Source organism: Myotis nattereri, assembly GCF_964212035.1.
Source record: "Myotis nattereri genome assembly, chromosome: 4".
In the NCBI taxonomy this organism is placed as follows: domain Eukaryota; kingdom Metazoa; phylum Chordata; class Mammalia; order Chiroptera; family Vespertilionidae; genus Myotis; species Myotis nattereri.
The window spans coordinates 38,845,087-38,867,761 of record NC_138079.1 but is presented as its reverse complement, the minus strand read 5'-3'; the positions used below and the strand labels follow the sequence as shown (position 1 = coordinate 38,867,761).

Here is a 22,675-nt window from a genome sequence, read left to right as displayed (position 1 = left end):
ACAAACATGTGTCCTTCAGAAACACAGTGTACTTCCAATCCAGTAAGTGTTATCTCCATCATAGGGAGTGACAAGAAGAGATCCAGAAAGAGCACTTATGCTCTATGGTTTGGGGCATCTTCCTAACCTCTTGGCACTAATAACTGGCAGGGACTCCAGAATCATCCAGGAAACAACTTCCTATTCCAATGACAAGCCGCTGAGACAAATGGACAATGGGCTCGGAGCCTGAGCAATCAGGTCACTGCTATTAATTTAGAAAATGGAAGCTCTAAATTTAGCTGACAGTCAGTCTACTTCTAATCCCACCCATGAATGGATTTATTAGAGGTGTAAACTTTTAAAAGACATAATATCTTCTGGTCTTGGACCCAGAAGAAAGATGAAAGCTACAAGATGAAGAAGTCAGCCTCCAGGATCTCAATGGAACAGTCACTAAGTCGAAAGAAGCAGTCCTGCTGGGTCATGGCAGAGCAAAGAAAAGGGCAATTCTCTGTGGATGGGTTCTTTCCTTGGTTGGTGATCATTTGACCAAATGAGGGCGGGAAAAACACACAAAAAAAGAAAGCTCTGACTTCTACTCCAAGATCCATATATGGCCCACCCAGTGTGGCTCAGTGGTTGAGTATGGACCTATGAACCAGGAGGTCATGGTTCGATTCCCAGTCAGGACATGTGCCCAGGTTGCGGGCTTGATCCCCAGTGAGGGGGTGCAGGAGGCAGACAATCAATGCTTCTCTCTCATCATTGATGTTTCTCTCTCTCTCTCTCTCTTTTCCTGAAATCAATAAAAATATATTTTTTATAAAGATCCATGAATGGATCATAAAACCATAAATTAATTACATTGAGTTCTATGAGCCAAACAAGAAAAACAAGTCCATTAATACTATAATAATGCTGACAACACTTAATATTTATGTAGCACTTTGGAATTTTTAATATACTTTCCCATTTGCCTGAAGGATTTTTTTTACCACATGTTAAGTGAAGAAAATTACCATATATGAATCCTCTTTTCATAGCTTAAGAATAATGACCAATCTGAACCATGTAACAATATACTCATAATTCATTGAAAGTGTGGATATCATCAACATAGACAACATTACAGTTGATAAATTACTTCACTAGATCCTGATAACCACCCATTGACTTTATAGTATTTTAGGGTTTGTCTGTCAGTCATTGATTCAACAAAAACTTATATTTTTTCAGTGAGTGTTATGTGCTGAAGACGGGGGTGGGTAAAACATAAATGGTTTCAGCCCTCAGATTTAGGAGGGAGACATATGAAACAGGTGATCACTATATATATAAAATTCTAAATTATAGTGGATATTGTGAATAATGTTAGTTACAATTACTATTGTGAATTAATAATCATAAAAGACCATAAAACAAAAGGCATCTCGGAAGAAGTGATATGTAAGCTGAAACCCCAAAAATAAGTAGGGGTTATTAATTATTATTAAGTATAGCTACCTATAGAGATTTTGAGACTTTTTTCCCTGCCTCTTCCTCCCCCATAAAGTGTTAATGCCAAATATACCTGTATATCTGTGTATGTACTTTATACATGAGAACTAAAGGTAAAACATAAACCAATATTAGCTTGTGGTTTGGTTATTTCAATTTTTTCCATAATGCTTTGCAGACCTTATAGAAACAGATTACGAGAGAAACTACCAAGTAGGCAGACTCACTTTGTGATGCTGTCAGCCAGCGTGGTGTGCCCACCATTTAAAGCTAAGTCTACTGGCGTGGCACCCTCTTCATTGGGTAAAGCCAAGGCCTGAACGCCCCCCGGGAGACACACGAGGAACTGGGACAGCTTCGGCAGGCCCCAGCGCACAGCCAGGTGGAGCAGGGACTCTCTGGGAAGAGTAACTGAAAAGAAGACAAACCCATGTTAGTCCCTGTTCCCAAACTCGGTCTCACACATGTTATCAGAGACCACGCATTAGACACAGTAAGAACGACAGAGCTGGAGGAACCACCATAAGCATCGAATCCAACCCCTCATTTACAGACTTGGAGAGCTCAGTGACCTGCCCAAGGTCGGGTAGCCGGTAGCTGCCGGAGCCAGGTCCCCTCGTTGCTGATACAGGGTTCTTTCCACCACTAGGGGGCACGTCCGCATCCCCTTTCACTCACATGCAGCCAAGTCTTCCAGGGAAAACAAGGGCTGGGAACAGACCACACTTTGGAAACAGGCACCCTCTGAGGAGATGGCGCCACTGCAGCAGGGCCGGCCCCCAGAGGCCAGTGCTGGAAAGCAGCCTCCGTTTCCACCCTGTCCTCTGGTGAGAAACTGGGCAGAAAGGGGCTTCACATGTCCAGGAAACTGGAGACCATGGTGCCCCCGAAACTTCACCCATCTATCAGATCTGAGGGATCATTTCAGTGTTGCCAAATCCACCCAGCTCCTGGTGTAGCTGACTGTCTTGGTTTAGTTGTGGTGTTTGCTGCTCTATATACCATGATTGTTTCCTAGCTGTATCATCTTACAGGTTAAGGGGGTCCTTGAAGTTTTTTATTCCTAACATCCAGCATCCTATCTGGCAAACTGAAGTCATTTGGTATTTGCGGAGTCGAATGGCAAAATCTCAGTTATTTGTGTATGTTTAAAATGCCTGATTTATATAGAGCGTATGCACCTGTATTTCTATGGCAATGACCCAGTGTCTGGAACCCAAGTTGTCCATGAAAAACATTATGTTGGAAATATGCAAAAGAACTAATTTGCCTACATTTTAAAAAAACCTAGGGCTGTGAACTCCGTAGACATCAAGACACACCTTAAAACAAGCCTAATCTTAACAAACTGAACATGAAAATTTTAACATTCAAGATCTGTTGAAATAAACATGCAGTAATTTATTAGATTATGGCTCTGTGTTTTCTAAAATGGTTGTACTAATTCATATTTTATCTAGTAATGAATGTAAATTCACGAGGGCTTAGTAATGTATTTTTCAATCTTCCAACCTGAATTTTTGCTAATTGAAAGGCATAGTCAAACCTTATGTAGGTATGACAATAACCTTAAATTTGGACTGGGCAGTAGATATAAATCACTGTCGTTAAGTAATAACCAAACTGGCCAACCCTGCACATGGCCTCAGGCCCTCTGGACAGCCTCCTGGTGTGTGCTGCATTCTATACAGCCTTTTCCTGAAAAACCCAGGGCAGGGTTTTTGATATCTTTGAGGCGCCAGCCCGGTTTTCCAGGCAGAGAAACTGAGGAGTGTCCGAGTGAGGGGCCTGGGCTTTGAGCCGCCTCCCCTGCCTGGGGCAGATGAGCCCCTATGCCCTGATGGGAATGCTGACTGAACGACACAGCCTGCTCAGTTCCTTTTGCGCCCAGGATGTTATACGTCACACCTTTTAATGTTTGCCATTAGAGCAATCCTTAGTCATTCTGTTGTGGTTACCCTTTAGTTCAAATAACTCCTGGCACCAGCCAAACAGGAAGAGACCTATTTATTAGGGGGTGGGGGGGGGGGGAGTGCGGAGGAAGGGGTGTTTCATTTTAATTGAACACCTCCACCTCTGCCAAATTGCATAACCCCTTTTCCAAGCTTGCCTTCCTGGCTGCTGTTAAGAATCTGAAACTCTCTAACAAGCAGGATAATTTATATATGTCATAATGTTTCCTATTTCAAGCTGTTTGCCTGATTCTGTGCTCAGAACTTCTATACTGAATGAGAAAGCGCTCTCTTAAAACATTTCGCTCAGTTTCCTCCTTTTTTCTTTTTTTTTTTTTTTTCTTCCAACATTAGAAGATCTCTCTCCCCCTGCCTTCCCATCTCCCAGGAAGTGGGCACGTTCTGGAAGAGGGAGGGGTGGGGGGAGGAGGGAGGAGAGTGCCTTCTGTTCTCTCCCATTGAAGGCGATGTGAGGATGGAGCCAGAAAGGAGAAGACAGGGAGCTGGACTAACAGGACAGACCTGGAAAGCTCTCTTGGTGGAGGAAACAGCTCCCCCTGCCACCCACCCCAACCCCCCAAAAAAACCCTCCCACTGTTGGTCAGACTGAACACACACACATACACAATAAAATACACAGTTGTGTTAAAGGTCCTCCCCAGAACAATTAAAACAGAATTTCTAGATCAGAGTCCAAGCATCCATCTTTTCTGAAGATTCCCAAGATTCTTATGCAAAGTCAGGGTTGGTATCTCTCGCCTTAAATAAATAAGTGGTTAACAAAATATATGTTTTCTATTTATACCTCTGTCTTCCCAATCAGCTTTTAGGTAAAAAGTTTCACCAATAAATAAGAACAAAAAACAATGTTTGTGGCTTTGGCAAGTTATTTTAAATTCATATTACTTACTGCTAAGCCAGGATAAGCCTTAAACATTGAGCAAAATATTAAAAACTACTAAAATATTTTAACATATTAAAGCTAAAATGTGATGGGCAGAATAATCTAGAAGTAAATGATATTTTTAAACACAAATTAATTCAGAAGTAGTTCTACATTGTAGGGTTTAGTAATGTTTTGTGACTCCTGAGTGGAGCCACTAAAATATATTCAACACTGTAAGTTTATAAAGAATAATTTTTTAATTCACATAAATCTAATTCATTAAAATAAATAATTGTGGTTTCCAAAGTCACACACATGTACTTCACGGAAGTCTCAATGTGAGCCTCTAAGTCATTCAGTAGATACACACTGAATGAAACTACTACGATGGTAACCGTGAGGAAACTCCATTTTTTAACATGAGCCTTTCTCCTGTCTTCCCGCCCACTCCCTTCCTGAATCACTAAGTCCTCAGGACATCAGATTCGGGTCAGCATCAAACTGGCAAGAACAAAGCCTCAGGTCTTTGGGCCACAGAAACAGAGTTTGGTCAAAATAAAGACAACATCAGCCCCAGGCCCGTGACCTTGTCAACCACCCCTCAGCAAAACAGACAGAACAATGCCATGTTTGATGTCAGGATCTGATGCCCTACCCTGGCCCCAACCAAGCAGTAGAGCCCATGACCCCAACCCTGTTAGCCACCATGAGTAATGGTTTTCCCCTATATAACTCATCCCCTGGGAGCCAGTGGTTAGCACTAGCTCACCTGTGATTCCAGGCTTAGCACCATTCCCTCAACTGATCAACCTCTACTTTCTTTGCTATAATTCCTGTTCAGATTTAATTGGGCTTTAATGGGCACGGGTAAACGGCCTCTTTTACTCTGGTAACACTATATGCCAGGCCCTGTGGACACAGATGAACACCGTCCTTGTCTTTGAGAAGCACACAGTCAGCCCACTTTTGTTCAGAGTAAAATAAATATCTGTGAAATCACTGTCTGATGATGACCGTTCTAGGCTAGACATAAAGAGGGTGAATAGAAATAAAGAAACAATGTGCCCTACCTCCAAGAACACTGCTCTGCCGGTTAATCCAACCTACTCACCTTTCATGACTTGAAAATGTAAAGATGTTGATAAAATGCCAAAACGATGAATAAAACATAAAGAGAATGAAAATAAAAAGTACCAAAACGTACATGGAAAGTTGAAGAGAGAACCCGGCATCTCACATTTTTTTAGGACTCTCAATGAGAATGGAAGGAGAGGTCATGTCTACGGCATCTTCCATTTAGACCAGCGGTTCTCAACCTGTGGGTCGCGACCCCTTTGGCAGTCGAACGACCCTTTCACAGGGGTCGCCTAAGACCATCCTGCATATCAGATATTTACATTATGATTCATAACAGTAGCAACATTACAGTTATGAAGTAGCAACAAAAATAATTTTATGGTTGGATCACATGAGGAACTGTATTTAAAGGGCCAGAAGGTTGAGAACCACTGATTTAGACGGTCTAACCAGGGCTTCGGTGTGTGCGTAAACAAATCAGCCTTCCACGCAAGATCGGAGGTTGGTCACTCCAGGATAGGAATTACAAATATAAATACGCTCAGAGGAAAGAGATGGAAACGGGACATGCCTCCAGGGAGCACAACGCAGGCATGGCGGGCGTGGATGGTGCGTAAAGCCAACAGGTAGAGGGAAGTGAACAAGCATAATGGCAGGTTTTAGTTTCCTGAATCTTCTTTTCTGCAACGGATGCACTTGGGACACTCAGCTGACAGCCACCCCTGACTGAAAATAACCTGGGAAGACACCAATCGCACACGCACAGTTATTCCGGAAAACGTGCATTGCGATACACAACCCTGGAGTGTACTTCACGGTGCTCACATCTCACCGAGGCGGGTTCTACTTTATTTTACCTCGTGGAACTAGTACTAACTCAATGGAAACATGAAAACGTCTTTATCAGAATTCAAAGATGGCAATCTAACGTCTGTCCTTCACATGTTCGGGCTGAATTCTAAAATACGGACATCGATACAAGATATTACGAATCCAGACACAACACCATTGAGTGCAAAGGGGAACAGGCTAAAAGGGTGACATGTCTGGATCTGAATGCATGCCGAGATGTAGCTTTGAGCAGACCACTTAGTCCTCAAGCTTTAAAAGCTGCAGGATCTGTAGAAGGAAAGTGAAATCTTCCCGACCTCCTACTGGGATTGTGAGGAGTCTGCCAGGAAAATACCACATGGGACAGAGTTCTTGAGAATGAGGAAAGCCAGTACTGGGGGACTTATCAGTCCCACATATTTGTCTGATCTTTTAATACCAAAAAATATAATAAACAGTCACTAAATTGATATGTGGTACATTTGAAAACAGTTTTCTTCGGGTTATAATTTAAAAGCATAATTTAAGGGAACTAGCTGTCTGCTTAGGAGGCACTGTAATGGCATCAGTGTCGTACACCAGCTGTGCCATTAGGCAAATGTGCTTCAGCCCAGGCCTCAGGCACAGGCGCTCGTGAGGTGCCATCAGCAGCAATCATGTCATGCGCCCTTTCCAGACTGCGCAGTGATTTTTTTTTCATCTGTTAATATTTCTTCAAGGCTATGATTGCATCCCCATTCATGCATTCATTAGATATTTGCTGCCAGCCTAAACGCACGAGGCATTCTCTGCTCTCTCTCACACCACAGGCACCCTCCCACCCACCCACCAGGAACTCTGTTTTGTTTCAGAGACAAATGAAAATACAATGCAGTCCAGTTTTATTACTGACGAGCAGAAATAAAACGGGCTTTGAAAGTCTGCAATGTGAGTCTGATATCGAACGCAACCAGAAAACTGGTCACTCCGCTGAGGCCAGGCGGGGTCTACTCAGTGCCTCTGCACTGAAAGCTGGAGCTGCGCGTCCAATGGCCCAGACTGAGAACTATTAAACGGTGGAGATGAGCTACAACTTCAATTGACAGAGGAAAGAGTATCCTTTTCCTTAAGAGTTATATTAAATTCTTTACTGCTAAAAAAAAAAAAAAAAAAAAAAGCCAGTTCTTAAACATGAAAAGCTAAAAAAAAGGGGATGGAAGAGAAAGAAAACATGTTTAAATTAAGGAGTTAAACCTCACAAATGATGCAGATCTGTGTGCATGTGCGTGGCTAAGTGCTCTGAAGCAATCTCACCAATTTGCTGTGGGCCTATTTTGAAGTACATTCTGTCCACCACCAGCACTTCTGCTGCGGGTTACCTTAGCAACTGAAGGAATAGAATACCAGTTTTAAATGTCAGAAAAGCAACTGCGGAGGTATTTGTCCCTTTCGATACTATCCAACGTGATAGAATGCTAGAAATACTGAGTGTATATACAACTGCTTGAAAAAATGTCAAGTTTCCCAAGAAAAACATAAAACCCCAGAATCAGTCAATACCCATAATGCATTAATTTCAAAACGCTTCAGAAAACGTTTTTTAAAACCTGGGCATCTGTATTTTGTAATAAATCTGTCCTTTATGAGTTTCCTACCCACTGGTATTTCCGCTGATGCTATTTCAAACTTGCTGTCCAGTACAAAGTTTAGGGGCAAAAAAACAAAGATGACATTTCACGTAGTCTGTGGGCCAAGTCTTATAATTCAATGTGCCATCCCCTGACTAATTAGACCTGGACACACAAAGTCGGGGCCAACCAACAGAGCCAAGCTCCAGAGCCTTGCTCTATTTTCTTCCAACTTCTATAGCCAGCAAACGGTATTCAAGGATAAAAGCACCAGCCAAGCTCATTTCAAGTGTTAAACAAATCTTGCTTCTTACTAGTTACAGATCTCTTTCCTCTATTCAAAGAAAGATAAACAGATATTTTCCTCTGTCAAACATTGCTGGCCCACACATTCCCGTCTCCTGTTGCCTAGACAGAAGGTGATGGTCTCGGGTATGTGGCTTGAAACGAAATGTAGATGTCACAGCAATCTGGCAGTTCCCACTGAGTCTTTCGTAATGAGCTGTTGATTCTCACTTAATGGCTTTCCTGCAGATAAGAAGAAATATTATGACTGCTCTTTAAACTCCTCAAGAGAACACAAAACCATCAAGACACATTTTAATAGTTGCTGAATAACCCCTACTCTTATAAACTCTCTTCCGAAGTCCTTTTGGCCCTCTGCGTTGCTTTCCTTTTTCCTTAATAGTTCTAAAGTGTAGAAAAACAAACATTCTCCTTCAAAGAAAACTAATTTATGAAGACTCTATTAATAATGAAAAAAGCACCACGCTAACTACCCTTCTTCTTAGTAACAGCATCACATTACACAGCTCAGGTCCATTAAACTCGGGTCTGTGACCAAGTTTCTACATTTCCTTTGAGTTCACTATTTATTGTGCTGTCTTGTTTTTGCACAGATGCTCTACTTGGACTTGCTTTTATAACATGGGTCCTACAACTAATAAACCATTTCTCTAATTTCTGTATTCAAGTTTAAATCTGTTTTGGTTAATAACTCCATTGATACTATTTGCACAGTAAGAAGTATACTCTTAATGTGATCTTTGGGATCAATAATTAAAATAATTAATTCTCTAAGCCAATCTCAGTAGGTCCTACCAGTTCCAACAGTTAATTTTCCTTGGGGACAGCTTTCCAACCAACCATCCATCGGCAGAATGAAAAGCTGGCTCTCTAAATACATCAGATGTGTTTAACTTTATGCCCAAGACAGCCCTGCAGAAAAGTTGCAAAGCTCAATTGACTTACCCTAAAAAATTTCTTTTGTAAAAGGAGGAGAAGGTGCACTGGCCAGTCGTTCAACAGTTGGAGCATTGGCCTGTGGACCAAAGGGTCTTGGGTTCAATTCTGGGTCAAGGGCACATACCTCAATTGCAAGTTTGGACCCTGGTCGGGTGCATGTAGGAGGTAACCAGTCGATGTGTACCTCTCACATCGATATTTCTCTTCTCTCTCTCTCTCTCTCTCTCTCTCCTCTCTCTCTCTCTCTCTCTCTCTCTCTCTCTCTCTCTCTCTCCCTCCCTCTCCCTCTCTCTCTCTCTCTCCTTATCCCTCCCTCTTTTTCTCTCCCTCCCTCCCTCCCTTTCTCTAAAATCAATAAATAAGTTAATAAACAAACAGGCCAAGCTCTACCTCTTCCATTGGGAGAGGAGCTACTGTGTTCCCAGGGGCAATGCTATCAGTCCTCTGAAATGGCATCTTAGTCCTTTGGGCTCTTACTCAAATAGCAGCCTCCCCCATGCAGGTGTAAAGCTTGGTGCTTGCCAGCCACGTCAAGCATCTGGGAACACAAGTGAAGGGGAGTAATTTGGTTGAGCAGAAAGGGAAGACTTTAACTCAAAAATTACCTGAGTACCAACTAAATAAAACAGAATATTTTGTCCTAGTTAATCTAATTTTCAAAAGTGCGTCAATCTCTTGGAAAATATTTCTGTCTAAAAAACAAACAAGCAAAAATCCAAAAACAGAAAAAGATAAATTATGAAATTATATTGAATAATTATAAGTATTGAAAGCTTTGCTGCAAATTTTTACTGAGACCCTGCAAAACTTTTTATCATGAAAGCTTCTTCACAGAAAGAATTGGTTTTTGACTTTACAAAATAGGAATCCAATTTCATTTATTACACTAAATTAAATAAAACCCGGGATATTTCCTTCCGTAGAACACATAACGAAGTTGCATATTGAGTAATGATGGGTAAAATGCAGGGCCAAGAAAAGGCTCTGCTTCTCTTTATAGGATTCACAGTCCGTTCCAACTCTGGGCTTTCTCCAGGCCCTCAGGCCCGCCTCATAACTCTCAGTGACTGAAAAGGAAAAGGAAATACTGATGCTTCAATCAGACTATTCCATGACAAAGGCATCACATAAATCAACTCATTCAGCAACATCCATGTATAAAGTCCCCAAAAAAGCATAAGTAAATAAACACAAAAAGTTTAATAAGTGTGAATAATAAAGTTTTAAATAGTTTTTGTATAAGTATTAGAAGAAATAATTACTAGCAAAAAAACTATTTCTACTTACGATGCCCCTCCCACTAACATATGATAAACTCCAGTGGGCCCCATGACTCTTTCCTTTTTTGTTACTATAACTCATTTACCTTGAAGACAAGCAACATTAGCTAAATATGTACACTAGAAAAAGATGCATTGAGCGCATAAGAGAGTCTGAACTTCTTAGGGTAAAACTCTACTAAATTTGAGAAGAGAGACCAAGATGGTGACATAGGAGTCTCCTGAACATCCCCCCATCTCATCGAAGCACCAAATGATGTCACCTATAGCAATTCCCTGAGACAAATCCTGAAACTACCTGAATGAGAAGATACCACATGAAAATGGGAAAGGCTGAGACACACTCTCATCCATAAACCCCTTCCTCAGCACAGAGCCACACAATCTGGAGAGAACCCCCAACTCCCAGCTTCTCCCTAAGTAGCAAAGGGATTGGATCACACATCTAGTACCCCAACTTTTAAGGCTCCCTAAACACCTAGCTCTGAAAGCCAAAGGGTCTTGTATCTATGAGTCCCACAGGACTATAGCAAACAAAGCAGTTCTTAATGGTCACACAAGCATGCACTATGGCCACCTCCCCAGGGCTCAGTGTAGAGGATGCAGGCAGAGACTCATCTCCCAGTCCTTCCCTGGAAAGGATTTGACTGCATACAACCTATTACCAGTTTCTAATTAGCATGCATCTAGGGGCTGGTTGGACCTGGGAGCCAGTAAGCTTCCCCTTCTCACTCCAATTCCCTCCAACATAAAACCAAATCACCAGCCTCTCTCTGGAAGGATCTTGAACACATGTTTGGTGCCACCCAAGGGACAGGTTCCTGGATCACCCAGCTCTGACAGCCAATGGGGCTTGCCTTCTCAAGGACTGTAGTGAATAAAGCAGCAGCTGATGGGTGTGCACATGATCATTCACTATAACTATCCCACTGAAGTTCAGCACAGAAGGAGTGAGCAAATAAAAGCCTAGCTCCTAGTTGTTCCCTGGAAAAGATTTGACTACATGCTTCCCCCGCTTCTGCCTTCTATCAGCCCAAATCTAGGTGTAAACTGAGATCATCCCCCCTCCCCCCCACTTTCAGGGCACTGATGGGTCTGGTACAGCCTCAAGTACTGGGGCCATTAAGGACAAAGACAGCAACTTGAACAATGTCAAATGTTTAAGAGCAACCAGAAGCTTGGGCCGGGCTGATTAATGAAGTTCATCTCCCACACAAGACTAGTCTGTCAGACTGGGAGAGGTGTCTCTCTTATGTAATGCACAGAAACCAACAGAAGACTATGAATAAAAGGAAGAAACAGGAGACTATGTTGCAAATAAAAAGGTAAATCTCCAGAAACTGATTTTAATGAAATAAAGATAAGTAATTTATCTGATAGAGAGTCCAAAATCGTGGTCATGAAGATGCTCACCAAGGTCAGGAGAGCAATATACAAACAAAGCATTTCAACAAAGAGACAGAAAATATTAAAAAGTACCAAACAAATCACAGTGCTGGAGAATGTAATCACTGGAATGAAAAATACAATAGAAGGGTTCAACAGCAGACTAGCTTAATGGAAGAAGGAATCAGTGAAATTGAAGATAGGATAGTGGAATTCATCCATTCAGAGGAGCAAAAAGAAAAAGAAATATTAAGCCTGTCCGTTAACACTGATGGTGTAGAGAAGTTCCATTATAAGTCTAGGCTGCAGGCAACGTTACCTGTACTATAAACTGTTCTAGTAGTCTAAAAGCGTTCCTAGAAATCTTCAAGGAATTGTTTACAAGACCAGGATTTTACCCCTGTGCCAGTAGCTTCATTTGTCTAGACCAAATGCAATTTGCTTTCCACCTATGTACATACAATATATTCTCTATATATGGAAATCCATTCATATACACTCACAAAAGTCAACTTAGACTGAGAACTTAGTATATTCAGACACAGTTCTAGAGCAGTGGTCGGCAAACTGCGGCTCACAAACCACATGCGGCTCTTTGGCCCCTTGAGTGTGGCTCTTCCACAAAATACCGACTTCTGCGAATGGGCCACAAAGTTTCAATCGCACTGTATGTGCGCTCCTGCACGTGGTATTTTGTGGAAGAGCCACACTTAAAGGGCCACAGAGCCACATGTGGCTCGCAAGCCGCAGTTTGCCAACCACTGTTCTAGAGGCTTCACCATATAGCTATACCATTAATTAGAATTATCTAATTCAACCATCACAACAAACCAATGAAGTGGGTACTACTGTGCCTCATTTTTTAGAAAGTGTAACTTGGTGGCATCGGAACTAAAATAACTTGTCCAGGAGGTCTCACAGCCAGGAAGCAGCAGGGTCAGGATTTGAACCTGGCCCCAAAGCAGCTTTCTAATGGCTGTGACACCAGAGTTGTTCTCCCATAGAATACAATGTCTCACCACAAAAAGGAACTGCTCCAGTGTTCCTCTCATAAAAATACATATTTCTATATAAGTATGACAAATGTCAGGAAGGGCCTCTTGGTGGCATAAGTCAGCCTATTATAAAGATATGGATAATCTAAAGGGCATGATAGATGGAGGCTTGGAAAACAAGAATACATATCCTAACAGCAATGAAAATTGTAATAAGATGACCCTTAGCTACCTGGGAGTAGCCCAGTGTCTCTGTCAGCAAAAATGACCAAACGTGCACTTCTAACACAGGCTGTGCACAAAACATGCTATTGAGCTGGCTCCAACTCCTGGCGACTCTATGAATGAGTGATGTTCACTGTGTCCTGCCTTCAACAGCCCTGCTCAGAAAATTGCATGCATGTGCTAGTGCCAATTCACAAATTAAAGATTAGGAAATCTTAATTTATTTCTAAACTAGAGGCCTGGTGCACAAATTTGTGCACGGGTGGGGTCCCTCAGCATGGCCTGGGGGATTGGCCCAAAACTGGCAGTTCAATGCTGCCTGCCACTCCTGCTCATCTTGGCCCTGCTGCGCACCCCCCGCAGGCTCGCACCCAGTCAGTCTTGATTGGGAGAGGCTCACACTGCCATAGCAGCATTCGCCAGCCATGAACCCTGCTTCTGGCCCCCTTCCTGAGGGGGGGCGAAGGGGAGGGCAGGATGCCATCGGCCCTCCGGGAGAGCGCCCTTGCCGGCCCAGGATCTGGATCTGTCCCTGCTGACGTTCGTGCAGGTTGTCGAGAGCCACCTGGCAGCCACTTTTATATCGTTTCTTCCTTGTGGAACATCTAGAGAGGGGAAGCAGCCACAGTGCCCAAGGCCAACTTCCAGGAGGCCAGCGATGCTGTCGGGATTGTGCTGGCAGCACCCACCAGTCCATCGGAGCCTGGCCCATTCTCCAGAGATTGGACTTGCAGGACTAGTGAAGGAGTGAGTGGCTGCTGCCAGGCTGGTGGGCCTCTGGGATGGTTTGGTCAGCTGAGGGGCACTCCCACTGGGGGAGCGCTCTGACCACCAGGGGGCAGCTCCTACATTGAGCGTCTGCCCTTGGTGGTCAGTGCATGTCATAGCAACCAGTCGACTGGTTGTTCAGTTGCTTAGGCTTTTATATATATATAGATTTGGGGATGAAAAATAAACATAGCATGTGAGTAACATAAATCCCATTTTGGAGACTCTTAGTTTAAGCTATTCATGCACGTTTATATGTTCCTTACTTTCAACAGTCTGCCAGAGGTGCATATTGAACCAATGCAGGCTCCACGCTGCTATGCTGAGGGAGTTGCTGGCAAGGGAAGGAGCCTTGGGACTGCCCCGCATCTGCCTCTGTGAGTTTTGAGGATCTTTACTATGGCCTTGCATATAGCAACCAGCAAGAAATTATGAAAGCTTTAATTCTTTGTCAAAATGTATCTGCCTTCCAAATAATAAAACACCCTCAAATGTTATTATTAGGATTTCTTTAAAAGCCACAAAACTTAAGAAAATGAAGATTCTTAGCCAGAAAACATATATATATATATATTTATATAGTGAATTTATACACAAACACACACACACACACACACACACACACACACACACACACACAGTTTCCAAAAATGTATACACACTTTAACAGCTGATAACTCACTTAATTAATTTTCACTCCTTTTCAGGTTTAACTGATTTGAAATAATGGGTGAAGCCAGACTAAGTTTTGAACAAAGAAAATTTATCCTAAAGTGCCACTAGACTTTTTTTTTATGGGGATACATGAAAGATAAAGTTTAAAGCACAAAACTGGCAATAGTGGACAAATTGAGGGCACACAAATACCGAACAAATGATTCTTGATGTTTGCGATTCCGCTGCTTTGCATTTATCAGCAGTGCCTGGACCAGACCAGTCATCAGTTTGAAGACATTATTCATTTCTGTAGATTCTTTTAAATTTTGAAAATGAACTGTATATTAATAAACACTGACTTTATATTCATTCAAAGTGTGTATACATTTTTTGGGACACCCTGTATATATAATAGATTCATATGTGAATATACATATGTATGTATAAATATGAATAAAGTTTCTTATCCAGAAAACATTTTTTCCTCCTATATATGTATATAGGAGAATTAAAACAGTGATATATAGGTTGTGCAATTCCTTGAAGGTCTAAGGATACAACCTTCATTCATCCAACATATACTTCTTGAGCACCTGCTATCTTCCAAGCCCTTTGCTAGGTCCTTGGGGTTAACGATAAGAACAGACACCACACAATCCCTCACGGAGCCCACCCCTGCACACCTATCAATCAGCTACCATACAGTGCAGCACACAGGAGTCAGACATGCTTAACGCTCAACTGGGCTTGTGACTTCTCTCATTTTAGGTCTTAAGAAATAAGAAACATTCTTAAGTGTCCAGGAGAGTTTTAGTAAAACTCTGATTAACAAAGAGAAACAGAGATCCTCTTTGATTGTAGCTATGGCCGTATAATTCTGCTTACAAAAATCATACCTCTTTACCTACAGTAGTGCATTTCATGTTATTCATGATCAAATTTAAATCAACCTGTAATTGAAAATTCTGCCATTTTCAATCCATTTCCAGATTTTATCAGGAAGCAGAAACTCTTGAAAATAGCATTATCCAACCACAAAACTAAAGTCATGGGAAGAATACAGAAAAGCAGCAACAGTATATGTCATGTTCAAAAAAATACAGAGCAACATCTCTGTAGTTCCAACAAAAATATGTCATTTGTATCACATAAGAAGCATCTATTGAACAATTTAGCCTCATGCCTAGTATGGGCTGATATACAACATCATCTCTGTTCACACACATTCCAAATGGTTGGTATTTACAGTCTATTCAGTCTTTTCGTAAACAGGAGGCATCCAGAGGTAACTCCAGAAGTTAGTACAAATACAGTATGAATGCTTGCAGTGACACTGACATTTTTAAAGATGTCAACACAATGGTTACATTTCCTTCATGGCCACATTTGGCCTAAATGTCCCACAGAGTTGGCTGCATGCTCTTCATTGCCCATGACTCCACCTACTTGGACACAGGCAGTAATATCCCCTTCTCCCAGCAAACGTGCTGAGGGAAGGGGAGCCACAACCCAGAGCAGCTGATTCACAAGCCTTCCACAAAGAAGAGCCTTTTCCTCCTGAGGCAAAACTCTCCACCTCCTGGAACAGAGTAGCATCAGCCAGCCCAGAGATGAGGGGCTCAGGACCTCAGGAAAACCAGCCACATCCAGTCGAGGCTTGGGTCACAAGTGGGTAGGAAAACCCACCCAGGAAAACAGACAATAAATTGAAAGGCATATTCTGAACTTGACACAGAGAGGAGACATGCACATTTTCTGGTGAAGACTCACCTTTAAGTGAAGAATGTCCCAAGACGGTCCACCCAAGAGGCAACTCCAGATGGGTCAGCGCCTGCACGAGTTCCTCGTCCAAAGCAGGCAGCGCTCCCACCGTCAGGGCAAACGGGGTCAGCAAGGTCTGATGGCTACTGGCAGTGAGGCGATCGGCCTGGGTGACCAGCAGACGGGCCAGCCTGCAGGCCATGTTGTCCACATAGGTCACGGATCCGGAGCCCATGGTCACCGGGGAGTAACCTTCTGAGCAGAGGCACACAGACACCGTCACCGTCTCCTGAAGCCCGTGGCCTGGACAACAAGACAGTGAACAGTTCACCCAGAGTCTATGCGAGACGCTGTCACCTGCCTCACCGTGCTGCCTACACAGACCACATGCTCCAGGAGACCAAGGCAGAAAGGAAACGCAGCCAGTTATCTTTAAATGTTGCTGAGCCTGTGGGGCCAAATTAAAGCCAACTCCATCTTCTTCCAGGGATGCCTGATTTAAAGCCAACCTTTATGAACTCTGAGCATTTCAGTATCTATTCTCTGAAGATTACCAGACACTGTTACGTGGCCCTACCTTCGCCTTTTCCATCTACCCCACCCCCTGAATTCAAGGTTTGTCATCTTAAAGGTCTCTGCCCTTTTCTGCTCTCCTGTTTTTCCTCCTGAGTCACATTTTATGTACTTATTTAGATGACAGTTTTATGAAATAGCACAACATGGTGACCCAAGTTCACCCTCATTCCACAGAGCTCACTGAATATGAGTCGGGGTGGGTGATGACGACTCAAGAGAAACATTTATATATATTTTTCAGTGCCCCCCCACCCCCACTTCTGACAATGGCCTCTCTGTCTTGCGGGTGTTCTTAACACTCCTGTTGTGGGTGGTCACCTAATCCTGCTGTCTGTTCCTCCTCCTTACACATCTCTTCTTTCATCTTGCCAAGGTTGGTGAACTTCTGTTTTTATGCTAAATTTGGCAGAATTTCCAGGAATTAGTAACACCAAATCTCTGTAATTATGGTAATCATAGCTGGACAGAAGGTGAGCATTCAGTCACCACTGGTCCCCAAGCATAAGGCTAATGAACCCAAGTCATTCCTGCTCTGCCTTACTCTCCACAGCCTTTCCCCAAATGCAATGCGCCCAGGCCTCAAGGAACAACAGCGTCCCAGGTTAGTAAGCAAGAACTTCTGCCATTTTCACATTGACTTTTTTTAAATGGTCTAATGTGCCGGCACAGAATGCAGCCCACACATGCCCAATATGTCACACAGAAATCTGTCCTACATACTTCTGAACGGTTACCCTGGTAAAGCTGTAACCAGGGAAATGTAAGGTTCAGAAACAGGCACTGTCACCTAATGAAGGTAAAAACCCTCACTTCTAAGCAGGCCACAATATAATACAAAAAAATTTTCTTTAACACGCAAGGAGTGGGAAGGAGGTTCGCCCTTAAATGTAAGTAAAGGAAAAGACAAAACAAAAGTGTTGAGATTAGAAGTGGCACTTTAGTTATTTTTATTCTTTCTCTATAAAAGTCTTCATTCAAAAGTAAACCAAGAAAAGAGGGGGAAGCTCAAGGCAAGAAAGACATAGCAAAAGGACAAAGGCAAGAGAGACGCGCAGTCAGAGTGACTATCATTAATGAGGTTTGACCTTTTGTTTTTATTGTAAAGATGGGAGCTGTTGAACCAGAGAGAGAAGTACTTAAAAGTGGCCACCGAACAACAGGTGGATTCAAGCCCAGGTAGCTGAAAGGTCTTTGTACATCTCTACAGTTCTTACTACGCCTGCATTCACATGTTTACTGTCTACCTTCTTTTGGCAAGTAATAGACATACTGCAGAAACAGTATGTTCTCTAAAATGAGGCTAATCTTACCTATAAGAAAATTTGATGTTTCACAGTTCCCTATATGATACGATTTAAGAGTAACTCAAAGACCCACAGTTAAATAAAACTTACCAATCGACAAACTGAAACAACAAAACCCTCCCTTCCTTCAGGCAATGTCCAATTCCACCTTTAGGCTAGAGCTTGACATCTCAATGTACAACCCACACCCCAGTGAAAACACAAAACAATCGTATTTGAAAGGGGCTATTAGCTCATGACAACACATTAACATGACACAGAAATTTGTCATCTGTCACCATGGTGATTGAAGAAGAAATCTGGGAGAATTACAGGTTTTAGAATATGACCCGTTGGGTGGTGGGAAGAGAAAGTTCTGGAGCCTGAGATCCAGCAAGGAAGTGTCTGGATGGACAGGGTGCCAGGTGAGAAATCCCAGCCACCAAATGGAGCAAGCAGGGGGAGGCAGACCCTGGACTGGCAGACTGGCCACAAGGAATGAGGAGGGAAAATGAAGACAGATTCAATGTCCGTCTGCCTGAGCCATCCTTGGCAATGGGACCTGGGACTACAGGAGGTGATCCCGAGACACAGGGTCACCTCCACTGGACTGCATCCAAAGCACACCCAGCCTTGACAGTTGATGGAAGGCTAGGCTGCTCAGAGAGCTGCAGACACAGCTGGAAGAACCTGGGACGTGAGCTAACCCAGCGTGAGCCCTCCTCCTCCTATCACCCACAGACACACGCACTTTCACCCACTCATCCCAGGGAAGCACCGTTGACTTTCTCTTCTTGGCTTTCTTCCCAGCCTCTGTCCCCCGGTGGGAAGATGCTCACAGACAGATTTCCCGACTGCTCGGTAAAGAAGACACCTCACCTGGAATGCTGGACTGGAGAACGTTGTCCTCCGTGCGCTCGGCAATCACCACGTGTCTCTGATGAGATCCGTTATAAATAAAGTAAAACTCGGCATCTTTAGGAAGATAGACATTTTTGTCGAACTTCGCACACACCGTCATCTGCCCCTGAAAAACGAACAAGGTGGGGCATCACCACACTGCCTCATCCTGGCTCTCAGAAACCCCACAAAAAGCACCCGCGTCCACCGGGGCGGTCTGTCACCTTCACTTCTCGTGAGAGCGCTCAACTAGTACGAATCCGTCTTTCCAACAGCCACATTTGGGTGCTTGCTGATTTGCTGAAATATGAGCGTCAGAGCTGGTTTGTTCTGTTTTGAAAGTTGAAGAAGTTTAGAGTGCAGTGAAGGGTTTTTTTCTTTTCTCTTCGGGGAGGTGAAAACGTGGTACTTTGTCATTTACTCTGTTTGAATTCCTACCTGATGAGCATCATTGCTTGTATTCATTTTTCCCTCTACCTGAGATACCACCCTGGCATAAAGATTCAAAATGACCAATCTTTAGCTATGGCCTTACCCTGGACTACATACCTCAGCGTCTGTTGTGACAACCTTAAATATTTCGCACACGTTGCCAAATAAAGAGAGCCACATGCTCTGTGCCTTTTCCCGTAGCTTGTTGTCCTCTCTGAGGGATTTCCAAGTCCTCTCTCTCATCTCGCCTGGCCTCACGCTTTCTCTTGAGAGCTTCTGTTTGGAACAGAGCCCTGGTCCCAAGGACAGGTGCTGCCCCCCTGAGCCACCAGGGCATACTCTGAGGAAGGAAGGAGTGAGGAGGGAGCGGGCACAGCAAGCTGGTGCTCTCCAACAGGACCATAGGGGGTGCGGGGGGGGGGGGCGGCTGTGAGGAGGGGCTACATCAGCAGTGCTTTCAAGAAAGCACCAGCGATGGAGGAGCCTGCCAGTTGATCTTGGGACTTTGGAGGATTCCGGACACTCCCTCCCCTCAAACATAAAATGGGTAATACAAAGGGGACCTCCAGGGAGAGGGTGCATTCCGCCCAGCCTGCGGGAGTGGCCGGGAAACGGAGACCAGGAGGTGGGAAGGGTTGCCCTCTTTGGCGGCCTCCAGAGCTCGGCCAGTGTGGAGGAGCATCTGGGCTTCTGTGAGCTGGCCCAACAAAAACAAACCCTCCTCCGAGCACGCCTCACCCTGGGATGCGAGGACAGGGAGCAGAGAAAGGCTATGCAGTCTCTTTCATAGCTGTTTGCCTTTGATGGATATTAGCATGTTATTCCCTAGGCTCTCAAGAGTCAGGCCGATCAGTATCAATACCAAAATCAGACTGGAGCTCCTCTTTCCAGTAACCACATGGCCAGCTCTTCTAAAATGTTAAAAATAAAAAGGCTATGTTTTTCTAGGATTTTGAAATCCATGCCACACATGAAACATTATCTTAAATTTTGAATTGGTATAAATTGTGAAGTTCTAAAAAAAGTCACCGGTTCCCAATTTTGAATGGTCCTGTCTCTGCGTGTGAGCTTGCACACACGCGCACAAACATAATCAATAGAAAGTAACATGCCAAGAAAAATCTACCATACAATAGCTTCAAAAAAAGTTCAGGAAGAGGTTCTGAAAAGCAAGAAAAACAATAACAACAGTCTGACATGACTGAGAGAGGAAACTTAGATGAAATTCCATTTCCTAAAAAAGGAAGAACAGCTTGCTTTAGTCATGCTCCTGGTTGCTAAAGGGGCTGTTAATTACTCACAGACAGAATCTGGCCCAACCTGTTGATTTTTTTTTAAATAGAAAACATATTGTGTAAATAGATCAAAGTTTTTCACAGATCACAGGATATCTAGTCTATATCTATTCAAAACAATGATCACATTACTACTTTATCTGATTGGGTGAACAAGAACTGCAACTCATGAAAGAGCTTAACTACAACACTTTTCAATGTGATCCAAGACAGTAGTTTTACAATTCAGTTATGCCTCCCTTTCAAGACCATACCATGATTTACATTGATAAAAGAAGATAAACAACAGTCAGCTCAGAAACTACACCTGTCCATTAAAGAGAGATGTCCAGAAGTCCTGGCATTAAGAATAATATTCAGCATAAAAGGAGTTTATGATTTGCTAATCATAAAGAGATCAGAAAGACACAGTCTAATTACAAGAGAAGGAGGAAAGGGGGTGATTAAAAAAAAAACCAACAGAGAGAGACACAATGAGAGAGAAGAAAGGGAGGGGAGGGGGGCGTGGAGGTGGCAAGAGAGAAAGAGGAAGTCAGGAAAGAAAATGTGAATTCATACAACTTAAGAAAAGGAAGATAACCCAATCAAAAAATGGACAAAGGAACTAAATAGACACTTTTCGAAAAGGACATACAGAAGACCAAGAGACATATGAAAAAATGCTCAAAGTCACTAATCATCCGAGAGATGCAAATCAAACCAGCAATGCAGTACCATTTCACACCTGTAGGAATGGCTATCATCAACAAATCAAACAAATGACAAGTGCTAGCAAGGATGCAGAGAAAAAGGAACCCTCATGCACTGCTGGTGGGAATGCAGACTGGTGCAACCACTGTGGAAAACAGTATGGAGTTTCGTCAAAAAACTAAAAATGAAACTCCCATTTGACCCAGTAATCCCACTTCTAGGAATATATCCCAAGAAATCAGAAACACCAATCGAAAAGGATATATGCACCCCTATGTACATAGCAGCACAGTTTACCATAGCTAAGATTTGGAAACAGCCTAAGTGCCCATCAGCAGATGAGTGGATTAAAAAACTGTGGTACATTTACACAATGGAATACTATGCTGCTGTAAAAAAGAAAGAACTCTTACCATTCACAACAGCATGGATAGACCTGGAGGGCTTTATGCTAAGCGAAATAAGCCAGTCAGAGAAAGATAAATATCACATGACCTCACTCACTTGTGGAATATAATGAACAAAAATAGATCTAGATACACAGAAGCATCAAACAGACTGCCAAACCTCAGAGGGAAGGCAGGGAGGGGTGGGAGGATGGAGGTAAGAGATTAACCAAAAGACTTGTACACATGCATATAAGCAAAGCCAATGGACACAGACAGTAGGGGCATGAGAGCATGTGCTGGGGGGTGAGCATGGCCGGGGAGAGGCCAATGAGGGAAAAAGGAGATCTATGTAATACTTTTTCAACAATAAAGAATTTAAATTTTTTAAAAATGTGACTATGAAAGAACATTTTCATTCAGAAAAGTTAGATAAAGTTCAAAGGTTTAAATATCGCTCTAACGGAGTTCAGCAGGAGGAATGGGCTTCTCAAATTGTGCTGAGGACCAACATACAACATAATCAGCCACAGGTGACAATTTTTCACTACGATTGGGGTCTTTCTCATCACTGTGGCCACTGAAAATATGCCACTTTACTTAAAGGGCCACTAATTTTATTACTGGCAAAGATAAATTGGAGTGTACAGAATTCCAGTGTGCCTCCATCATGTCTCCATCTGGATTCAATCACATGCTTTGTTTTAAGCAATTGAAAACTGTAAACTTTGCTAAGTGAATTTGTTGGCATCAATACCAGAATCACTCTGCTTCTGCCCAGAAATAACAGAGATGTGTTATCACCTCTCTGTCAATTCACTGTATCCCAAATACAAAAACACTCAGCTATTTCACTGAAACTTCTGGAAACAATAAGAGGCAAAATTATCTCCCCAAATTTATCTATAAATTTAATGTACTCTAATCTAAACCCAAAGTGAATTTTTCAAATGAAACTCAACAA

The 22,675-nt window shown here is 42.9% G+C and overlaps 1 protein-coding gene across 1 annotated transcript in view; it reads right to left on the bottom strand.

Annotated features, from left to right (window-relative positions):
* The window catches only part of ARHGEF28 (Rho guanine nucleotide exchange factor 28), a 264,926-nt gene that overhangs the window by 149,810 nt on the left and 92,441 nt on the right, over positions 1-22,675 (bottom strand). Inside the window, exons 3-5 of the mRNA XM_081090556.1 lie at positions 18,888-19,035; positions 16,159-16,452; positions 1,707-1,890 (exon numbers count right to left, since the gene is read on the bottom strand). Coding sequence (XP_080946682.1) covers positions 1,707-1,890; positions 16,159-16,452; positions 18,888-19,035 — 626 coding nt within the window. The remainder of the gene's footprint in view (positions 1-1,706; positions 1,891-16,158; positions 16,453-18,887; positions 19,036-22,675) is intronic.